At 33.3% G+C, this 11,850-nt stretch overlaps 2 protein-coding genes across 2 annotated transcripts; both read right to left on the reverse strand.

Annotated features, from left to right (window-relative positions):
* Nucleotides 1–2,249: 2,249 nt before the first annotated feature.
* Nucleotides 2,250–7,734, reverse strand: LOC106066679 (uncharacterized). The gene has a single exon (XM_013226100.2). The coding sequence runs from the start codon at nucleotides 7,732–7,734 to the stop codon at nucleotides 4,555–4,557; it is 3,180 nt and encodes a 1,059-aa protein (XP_013081554.2). The 3' UTR covers nucleotides 2,250–4,554.
* Nucleotides 7,735–7,927: 193 nt separating this feature from the next.
* On the reverse strand, nucleotides 7,928–11,673 carry LOC106067618 (elongator complex protein 6-like). The gene is made up of 2 exons (XM_013227188.2): nucleotides 10,993–11,673; nucleotides 7,928–8,074 (listed from the first exon to the last, which is right to left on the reverse strand). The coding sequence occupies exons 1-2, from the start codon at nucleotides 11,653–11,655 to the stop codon at nucleotides 7,949–7,951; spliced, it is 789 nt and encodes a 262-aa protein (XP_013082642.2). The 5' UTR covers nucleotides 11,656–11,673; the 3' UTR covers nucleotides 7,928–7,948.
* Between the last annotated feature and the right edge of the window lie 177 nt (nucleotides 11,674–11,850).

Consider the following 11,850-nt stretch of genomic DNA (forward strand, 5'->3'; position numbering starts at 1 on the left):
CTGGCCTACATCATCCCCAACAACATATTTAGATCAAACCAATTGTGATTTAAAAAAAAAAACGGAATAATTCAAATGTTAGGAATGAGCCAATACACAAAATCATCATGACAGGATTCGGCAAGAAACTAATTAAAAAAAAAAAATTTTCAGTTCACACGAGGAAAAAAAAATGATCCTACACAACCTAATTATAAACTAAAATAAACGTGTCATGACATCACTGACTTCACAAAACTTGACAAAAAGGATGAAGCATGAACAATACATTTTAAGTACATAAATTAAATACTTTTTAAGTATAATATATATTGCTTCAAAACAAAACAAAATATATCACTTAGATTTGCATAATGGCTTTCAACAGAAATTTGTAATTAAAAGAAAAAATGGGAGGAGGGGAAGAGACTTCTATCAACATCAGTGTCCAGACACTTGTCTTTAGCAAATGTCACTCAGTTTGATTCTTTACTTGACTATTAAAGTATTGCTTAAGTAGGTCCACAAGAACTTGGCGGTGAGAGGGGGGAGTGCTCATATACTTGTTCTAGAGATTTATACACACAAAATCAAATATCATCATCACTGATGAACACAATAATAAAATAATGTTTGTGGATTGGCAAAGTTTTGAACCTAGTGGCCACTCTTACTGTTTCTCTATCATACTATTAAGTAATACTTAGAAGTTCAAGTTGATCAATTCAACTTTTTCCATCCCTACATATTTTAAATTGTCCAGATTAATTTTTAGCAAATTTCTTTAAATTAGAAAAACAAGTATTTTACTTTTCAATTCAAAATGGCCTTATGCACAGAGTGTTTAGCAGATGTATCAATGGATGAACTGAAAGCAAAACATATACACACAGAAAAATTGCAACCAACTCTAAATTCATGAAGCTGTGACAGATGAAATGGGATCTAGTCAAAAGATATTACTATACAGCAATAGCATAAAAAGATTGTCAAAAGGATGATAAAAAATGTACAATGGAACAAATGATTTGGAAACTAATATCACTATCTATTACAAAAAAAAAAAAAAAAAAGACATAAATAATAAATTTGGTCCCTTAAATATACAATTTTATGCAGCTGCTATCCTGAAGGATATAAAAATATTTACCAAGAAGTAACATCAAATTATTCACATCCAATGAGGACGTTTTGTAGAAGAAAAACATTTTTGTTTAGTTTCTTGGGGGTTTACACTGTACAAGACAAGGAGACTGTTCACCTGAATTTTCAACTGAATTATTTGTGTATGGGCTCAACTGATAACAGGATTGGGCAAAAGGGCGGCAGGTTTTCCAGCAATGAGCTGAATAATACATTTTTGTTGTATATAGTTGAGATAAGTGCATCCCGGAGGCTCAGTAATAGATTGGTTCATCTACAGATGTACAACAGACATCATTGAAGATTTGAAGTGGTGGGCAAAACATATAGCTATACCCTAAATCATCTTTCTTGGATGAAATCTTTATGAAGTTAATGACTTTTATAACAACAACCTGCACAGAATAATTGTTCTTACACAATAAAAGAAATGTATTTTTTAAAATTCCCTATATATTTCAAAAAGGATGATAAATAATAAAAAAAAAAGTATGACTTTTGTTGCAGTAAAAACAAAAGGAGTCATTTTCTTTGTTTTAGTTTGACACATTTTTTCGAGACTTTATTATTTTTTTAAATACAGCTATGATGAAAAGATGTTAGAAAATCTGAAACAAAATTAACATAAAAAAAAAACAACACATTTATGAAACAAATCAAGGGTTGAAAGATAAAGAAATATATATCTTTGATATAATAATGTGTGACAATGACAAGTTCAGTCAAAAGGGTTTTTCTAGTTGGACCTGAGTAAATACTACAAGTAACAAAAGCTAACAATTGACAAATCAAAAGTTTTCTTTTAACAAATACAATAGAGCACAAACATTCTTACAATAATTATAAGAGAGAATGTGTAAATGTCTATAGAACCAATGACAAGAAATCACACTTTCAAACAGTCACCCCCATCACCTCACTCTCAAGTAATTTGACTGAATTTATGCAATAAGTGCACCACCCCTTGCACAGTATAAATATAACCTGACTTTAACCCTCTGAATATTGACAATTAATCCCCCCAATTTGCACTAGATAGATGTTCATTTAAATATCATCTTACTTGTAATAATGTCTATATTCTAGTATGTAATCACAGTAGGAGAGAAATGGTTAATGTTATGCACTTCTTTTTTTTTTTTTTTTTTTTGGAGAAATACATAATCTAAAATTTTGGTTATCTGACCTATCAAAAAAATTATTACCTTTAGGACCCAAGTCTACTCCCTAAACTAATGGTCAACAGATCCAAAGATTTACAACAAATGTTCACGTCCAGCAATATATTTCAACCTTGTGTGCTACAATGGCCATTTCAAATGCATATAATGAGAAATGAATGTGGTTTTTTTTTTTTTTGTTTATAAATATAAATATCACTAACTGTAAATAATTAAAGAGATTTTTTTTTTTTTAAAAAAAAAAGACATCATCAGTGTGGTTGAGACTACTCTACATTACAAGTTAAAAAAAAAGTGGTGATGATTTCAATGTTAATCATGTGACCTATAAATGATTTTCTCCATAGCTTCCAGTAAGCACTAGCTGTTTGTATAATTAATTAGCAGCTGTTACTTCTAACAAGTGAACCAGCATTTTAATAACAACTGATACAGAATAAAAGCATCATCCTGAGTAACCAAAGATACACATCAGTCAGATCATAATAGAATAGGAAAAATAGTTCTTCACATATTTCCTTTTAATAATCATTAAAAAAAATGTAAAACAGACAAACTACCTTAATACCTAGTCAATGCCAGAAGCCAAAAGTATGATCTTATCCAATAAATTAAGGTAGGCTAGAGAGTCAGACCCAAAGTTTACTAATAGAATAATAATTCCAATTGTTCATTTCTACTCTTTAGTACTAGTACTGAAATGTCGTAGAAAGAGATGATGGTATTTTGTTACTAAAAAAATATCAAGGATTTACTTATTAGCATGATACTGAGTGAATATTAACATCCCAATGTTGTTTTTTTTAATCATTAGCACAAAAAAGGTTAAAGGTCACACAAATAACACACCATCAAATACAATGTAATAAACATTTAATGAGACAGTAGCAATTTGTAGAAATGACAATTATTGTGTGTGTATATATATATATTATATATATATATATATGTATATATATATAAAGAAATTGACATTCATAACATGAACTTAGTGAATTCATTCAAATCATTAGAACTGAGATTCATAAAAGGTCATTTGAAATAATGTGTACATGGAAATAATACGCAGGTGATAGCGTTGGGAGTTATGAGATGAGAACAACAGCAAACAAGGTTAATAAGTTCACAAAAATACAACAATGGTACGATTCAGATTTGTACAAATACATATTGTCCCAGAGTAATGCAATCAATTCAAATAATGTAAAACAATGGTGTGGAAATAGATCAAGACAAACTGAATATCTACAAGGAACTCCTAGATTTTAAATCTAACATTGTTTAGTAGTAAGTTATTAACAGTGGATCAAAGTACACACACACTTTTTTTTTTTAAAGTAAACAAAAGGTTTAGCATAAATAATAAAAAAATAAATAAAATCAATTTTCTGGATAGAAGGTTAGGGGAGGGAATTGGATTTTATTTATTTTGTATAAATGACATGAAAGGGAAATTTAAAGAATCAATTTGAATGTATTCAATGTGCAGAAAATACTGGCAGTCAATACTTCTGTCTCTCAAGACACAGCCAAGTTCAAGCAAGGAAATCTTTCTGTAAAGACTATTGAAAACCAAACACAGATTCTATGTTTCAAACAAGCGATATCAAAGATTTCAAACTCTTTATCTACCCTTGGACTAAATAGAACTGCAAATTAAAAGTAGTAAAAATCAACTTGAATAAAAAAAAAAAAAAAAGAAAAGAAAAAAAAATCAAAATTAAAGCTTCACACATTTAAAAACACATGATGGCAATGAGCTCAATTTTTTTTTTCTAAAAGAATTATTTTTAAAAGCTAAAGTAGTTTTAAAAAATTACACTTTCTTTACATGGGTCTATAAAAATACATCTCAATTTTTTTCAACATTGTACAATATATACAATAATAAAAAATGGTAATTATACATTCTAGAGCTATCATCCCTAATACATTATTAATAGATACAGCATTGTTAAAGATTTTTTTTTAATAATGGTTTTCATTTTTAAATGGTTATAAATTCTATCAAGGTTAGCAAATCTACAATATATATATATAGAATATATATTTTATATAATTTTCCTTGTATAATGAGGCGTGAAACCATCCAGCCAATTATAACAAAAGATCTTGAATTAATTACCTCTAGATCAATGTTCAGAGCTATAGAAACGTTGTTCTTCTTGCACAGCTGTACCTAAAGGAAATGGTTCTCTTGCCTTTTTGTTCTTTAAAGTGCTTCTCAAGCAGAAATGTTTATTTTCCATTACTAACTGCATTCAGGTGGCTTGTCAGAGTAATGGCTAGAGTATCCAATATCTTTTCCCATCAGGCTGCTGTCATACATTGAGTTCATGCCAGCATGCATACTCATATGCTCAGGGCCAGCCATCATTCTGCTCATATGTGGGTTGAACATTCCCATCTGAGAGGCCATTGGGCCCCCATGCATGCCAACCATTCCGGACATCCCCATTCCAGAATTCATACCCATATGAGGAGGATAGCCAGAGAGGTCTGAGCTGGATCTCATTCCTGGATTGCCTGGGTATCCACCAAGACCCATTCCATAGCCACTCATTTGAGGCATATCCATATGTTGCGGTGCATAAGGATTCATTGAACTCATCTGACCATGTGAACCCATACTCTGAACTCCCATAGTCATTTGATGAGAACTCTGTGCGCCCATCATATGGGCCATTGAGGATCCCATGTGAGAATTGATGGAACCCATATGGGAATTTTGAGACCCCATGTGTGAATTTGAAGTGCTCATCTGTGGTGAGCCGATCTGTTGACCCGACAGTGAACTGTGTTGTTCTGATGAAGAGCCATGCAAACCCGGAGAAGAGGTCATTGACAGGCCCATACCCATGTGTGGATGACCAGAACCCATTGAAATATGCATTTGAGGATTCGCTGAGCTCATGAGACCACTGCTGGACAGCTGAGAGTTATGTCCCATTAGTTGAGGCTCTGATGAATTTCCTGGATTTCCTGATGTATATTGTGAATTGGGGGAACTTCCTTTAGAGACTTCTGAACCCTGTGATCCCGATTCACTCTGAGAATTGGGTAAACCATTCTCATGACCCTGTCCACCTGAGTCGCTAGAATAATTAGGAATACCATTGTTGTTCAACTGTGGCAAACCCTGGCTGTCTTGTGATTTGTCAGAGTTAGAAGATGCATCTAACAGAGAGTCTTTAGAACTATTCTTATCAGATTTTTTATCTTTGCTTGGATGTTTACTTTCTTTATTCTGATCCACTAAGGACTGTGCAGACGAACCTAAAACATGTTCAGGGGACTGGTTGGGTGGGCCCTGTGACTGTTGCTGGGCTGGTGACTGACTGCAAGACGAATGCGCAGGAGATGCTTGATTACGTGACTGGCTAGCATGGGCTGGAGAGCTACGTGAGGAAGCCTGGGCAGGAGACTGGTGAGAAGCAGCATGAGCTGGAGACTGGTGGTTGTTTGATCCTTGAGCTGGAGACTGGTGATATGACTGCATTGGTGGAGACTGAAAACCATAGTGACCAGGAGATTGCTTATTGTGGTACGAATGGTGATGATGGGAGTGATGACCAGCAGAAGATGATGAAGATGAATGTGGCAGAGACTGCTGTTGGCTGGGTGCCTGATAAGGTATCCTGCCATATCGTATGATGTCAATGATGCCGATTTCAGTTAACTGTTTAATGGCAATATCAGCCCAGCCTTTGTTTGCTGCTGGGTTAATGGGACTGGGATGCATCAAACATTCTAAGGTGATCCCGTTAAATTCATCTGCAGACAAAGCCTTCTGCGCCTGAGCAAGTGCATATTTACCAATGCATACAACATATTTGCACTTCAGAAGCCGAACAACATCTACAAGCGTTGCATTGCACAATGCATTTATCTGATCCAGAACAGATGATGTTAACTGTGGAGGCGTAACATTTTTACCACTGTCAGTCAGAAAGGCAAAAGGACACAAATTGTGTACATAGCTCGTTCTGAAGAAATGTTCAGGTGTGTGACACAGTGTTCGAAAAAGTTGCCAGAATCGTCCACCTGTTACCTCCGACCTGGAACATTCTAAGCCAACTACCCGTCTTTTTGGATGCTCTAAAACTGGCTTTAAGACCTCACCTTCAATCTGAAGCCATTCCTTTACAATAGCACATTCACCAAATGGTACACCATTCTGGGACATACCAAAAGGCCCTGGATTCATTCCAACAAATAGAATATACTTTTCCCCAGTGCAAAATCTTCTGACAAAATTTAAATGGGAGTCAAAAGCATACTCCAAAGGATTGTAGACATACTGAATTTTCCCTGGAAGGCTAACCCGAGAAAGTTTCTCACACAATTCTTTTTCAAACATCATGTATCTGTCACTGAAGTAGTTTGGACTTCCGGGCTCTGGATTTGAAGTAAACAGGTAGATACCTCGATTAGAGTGAAAAGAGGCAGGATCTCTGGGTGCTGGTGTTGGTGGTCTTTCGGCTTCTTCTGTGGATTTCTTAGGTTTCTTTGGTGCTGGGCTGTGCACTCGATCATCAAGAAATGGCGGAGTGCGCATCATCCCTGACTGCAAGGGGTGTGATGGAAAATTTCTCCCAGGGGGTCCACCAGGTGGCAGGCCTGGAAAATAGGGATTCGACAACTGCCTGTATCTGTATCGATCTAGTTCCTCCTGAGACATCAAGTCAGTGCTTTCTTTAAGAGGAAATCCTGGTATTGTGGGTCCCCAACCCATTGATGGATGATAAGGGAAAGGCATCTGACTGGCCTGACTATTTGAGTAAAGACCCATGGCAGACGACTGCATAAGCTGTGATGAAGAAATGCCCCCCATGTATCGATTGACTCCATCCAATGAATTGGAGGTTGGAAATCCACCAACCTGGTTGTAACCATACATAGGATAACCGTATGACTGGGCAAATGGTGAAAAAGGGGGGCCTCGTGCTTCTGTAGAACTGCTGGTACTTCCAAATGCTTGTGCATAAGGGCTTGAAGAAATACTACTGGTTATGGTACTTGGAGTGTACAATGAGGTTGAAGAATTTGGAAATGTGGGTGAGGATGATTGTTCTGAAGTAGGGGTACCAGAATACTGACCATGTGGAGATGAAGCAGGTATATTTTCTGCAGCAGCTCCAGGTGAATGGGCAGTAGAGCTGGGCCTAAGTGAAGATCCTGGAAAGCCTAAATCTGGCATTCCATAAGACTGGCCATAAGCAGCATACTGTGAAGCTAAATTCAGATTTGCTGAAAGGTCACTAGATTTCGGATATCCTAACACTCCCTCTCCACCTAATCCACTCATTCCTGAAGCTGCAGAGCCTCCAGCAAGACTTCTCATATCTGCAGAAAAGGGATGCCCATAGGGTTCAAGAGAGGAAGGGAGTCCTGTGTGCTGTGAGTAAGCGTCCCAAGGACTTGATGACATTTTTCTTTCAGTGAATGTACCAGCGTGTGAATAGTCTTATTGAGCAGGTCAACAACATTACAACTCTGCCATATTTGATAACTGTCATGTACACCATCTCTATAACAGCTTACTCTGATAGTATTGGAATCATTGTCAGCACTGTAAGTAAATTTAATTGTTTGTTGTTTGTTTATTTTGGCAAATGCTTAAAAAACTACTGAATATTTGATTTTTACAGAACAGCAGCAGACATTCCTAGAGCAAATAGCTCAACACTTTTGTCAAATAATTTGAACTGGGAATGTGTTGTTTTAGGTTCCCTTGGGTTCAAAAGTGAATCTTTCCAAAGAACTTCAATCTGGAACAAACAAAAATTTCTGATTACAAAAATAATAAAATATTTTTATTATTTATTTTTTTAAAATTGCTATTCATTTCTACTTTTATATATACACCTTTTATGTTTCGTGGAAGTTGTATTAAATTATCTAAGGCGAGCACAGTTGATTGCAAATCTTTTCACATATAACTAAACATATTTTACTTTGAAAGAGCCTCTTATGATATTAAAACAACAATTCTTCCATCTAGGGCTATCTAAAAATATGAAACTTTAAATAATAATAATTTTATTTATAAAGCGCTGTTAACAAACAAAATGTAGGCTCAAGGTGCTATAATAACATTACAAACACAAACATGACAGCTTAAAAGTGGTGTAGCATGTTGTCTGTCTGAGATCAATGGGGAGTGAGTTCCAAACCTTTGGTCCGTGCACTGAAAAAGCCTGCAGACCCTAGCTTTTATTTCAAAAGAGCACTATAAGCAGTGTTTAAGTGCACATGTGTGGACTAACTTGTGATGCTTATTTCATTGAAGAAAATAAAGCAAAGAGATCTAGAACTATTCAGCGAAGCACAATCTCTGTATTAGTATGTTTTGAGGGAGGTAGTTTATTCTTAAGGGATACAATTAGAGTTTGTGTATGCGAAGAAAGCTAAACTGCAAACAGGGGTGTCCCTTATAGAAGAAGGGCAAAGTAAATGTATCTGGGACAGTTTATAGATATAAAAGGTTAATGAAGACTTTTGACTAGTGCATTTAAGGGGAGCATGAATGAATGTATTTAGACAAATTTCAAAAGGTGTCCTAAATTGATTTTACCCTCTTGTTAATGAACACACATTTTTATATGTTTATATATATATAACCGTACTTTATATTGTGTGTGTGCATATTTTTTAAAATGTACTATTGTATGCTATACAGAGTAGCAAAACATGACATGTATAGTGATGATATGCCAGATGATAAACCATGGCATTAATATGATCCTTTTCTGAAACAAGAATCATTTTTGATACAATGCAGTCCTGGAAGAAATTACAACCACAATACTTTTTTAGGAAGAGTGTATTATTTTCATTTTTAACATTTTAGAATATTTCTAACAATAAGCTTTTTTTAAAAAATTATCATTTATTTGTAGTTGCTTTTTTCTTTTTTTTTTTTTAATAAATATTACACATTAATTTTAGTTTCTATTATTAAGTTTTAACCTTACATAATGCTAGGTTGCAAATTTGCTAAAAATGCATAAGAGATAATTAGTGATATTCCATTACTTTCAAGAGAATTATATTTTTTAGACATGCCATTTTCATCTTGCTTAATGAAGACAGAATGTATTTTGCAAATAAAATTGTCTAGATCAGTTTTTTTTTCAATTTATCCAAGACTGATTATAGTATCATGTATTACTATGATAAAAATTTTTTTTTTAAATGTTTAAATAATGTAATTAAATTTATTATGGAAATTAAAATATCTATTAACTGTTTTACTTACTTTTTTTACAATAAAATACAAAATGTAAATAAATATATAAATATATATATATTGAAATCTCATCAATATTTTTAACAATTTACTTCATTAAGCCTTTAAATCTAAAAGTATGCTTTTTGACTATTTGAATTATTATCAAGTTTATAATGGCTTGATCATTAACCAGCTAAAGGTACTGAATAAAATCCATTTTGCACTAACTCAGCTTACTAAAAATATTATAATGTAAGTCATATTTTCTGGACCAGAAGACATATTTAAGGGATATTTTTTAGAGTATGCTTTTTGACTATTTGAATTATTATCAAGTTTATAATGGCTTGATCATTAACCAGCTAAAGGTACTGAATAAAATCCATTTTGCACTAACTCAGCTTACTAAAAATATTATAATGTAAGTCATATTTTCTGGACCAGAAGACATATTTAAGGGATATTTTTTACAGGTTTTATCACCACAAGCAAGTACAAACTGCAAATGACAATCATGTGTAACTAGTCTAGATGACAATCACTGCACCTAGACTACATACAATTATTTACAAGAAGGAAAATCATTGATTATCTAGTTGAGAGCATAAAAAAAACCTTTAGTAATGCAATTTAAAAAACACATATATAATCTAGAAACCTTAAGAGTAAAAAAGATTTTAAAAGTACTTTAGTACAAGGGGAAAAAAAGAAGAGATTTGCCTATTAAAACCTCAAACTAAGTTTTCAGTAAACGTAAGTATATAGCAGTGACTATACTTATACTGTTTTACTTATCATTTAATGCTAATGCTTGTGATTACTGGCATTTTAAATAAGTTTAGCTTATTTATTTTGTAAAACATAAATGCTTTAATAATGATTTGTATGCAACAAGAAAATGTGTTTTTTAATACTAATAAAGATGTAATTTTATCATACTTAGCAAACTATCCAATGTTCATCATTTATTAATAGCTGTCTTTAAAACTTTGTTGGGTTAAACTAAAATTGTGAGTTAAGGGGAAATTAAGCAGATGTGATAGCAGATTCCATCTTATTGTGTATTACATCTTACCTTTCAATATTATGAATATATATACTATAGTCATTATAGTACACTAGTCACTAGTGTGACTAGATACTTGACTATACAGCTAATCAGATTTTGTGCCAATATGACAAAAGACAATTAACTAAAATTTGATATCGACCTATTTGTGCTGGTCATTGCTAGATATTTTAATAAAGAAGTAGACCATAAGTGCCATAAGCTATTCCCTGACTGCAACTCGTACGTTTTCTTTAAAAGCTGAACATTGAATATCATTCTCAGTAATTAACCCTAACATTTTAAACCACAAAAATATATTCATTTTATATTTAAAATGCTTCTCCTTAGTCATTATTACAACTATCAAAATACACAAACTTAATACATAAAATAACAGTTCTTACCTGACCATGTACATCCTTACAATAACCTGATTTTAGATTGGTTATCTCAATTTTCACAGAGCATAAATGAGACAAAAAAGCACACAATTCATTTTCTTCATCTTTATCCAAACTTGAGAAAATTATTAGTGAGCCTTTAGTTGGTCCCAATGTTATAATATTGTTAAGACTATTAACAAGCAAAATAATGTCTTTTGGTGTAGCTCCTGATCTCAAAAGGACAGATAAATCATCAACAATAACAACTGGGGCATTGGGTGATTGAATTTTAGCTAAATTAGCTAATGATGCATCAATTGTGTTTACAAATTGTGTTGAATCACCTTTCAGCAGACTCAAAAAAGGATTTGATTCATTAAACTGACCTGAGTGAAGACTTACGCATTCGCTTATTAATTTAAGACCTTCTATGAAAATTAGGTTTTTGTTCTCATCCCGGGCCGAAAGTAGGTTGGTCCCAAGCTTTTGGGCAACCGAGTTGTAATGATTGAAAGATTGGGAAAGTCCGACAAAACACAAGGGTCTGTTTTGCTTCTGGCACAAGTTGATAAAATAATGTATCAAGAAACCACCATCACTGGACTTATCTCCAACAAAAACAAGTTCATTTTTCGGAAAATTGCTTGAGTCAACAGCAAAAAACTGACAAATCTGGGCCAGCATGTTTCTCCATTTTGTGTAAAAAAATTGGCCTAGGGTACTACAATGTATAGAGACAATTTACCTATTTTTGGTGAAAAATACCTTACAAATATAAAAATAAAACATTTAAAAATTTAAATAATATTTAAAAATTATTATTTTATATTTAAAAAGCAAATATAGAGGTTAAAATAGCGTAAAAATAAAATATGCTCG

This window comes from Biomphalaria glabrata, chromosome 2 (genome assembly GCF_947242115.1).
Source record: "Biomphalaria glabrata chromosome 2, xgBioGlab47.1, whole genome shotgun sequence".
Taxonomy (NCBI): Eukaryota; Metazoa; Mollusca; class Gastropoda; family Planorbidae; genus Biomphalaria; species Biomphalaria glabrata.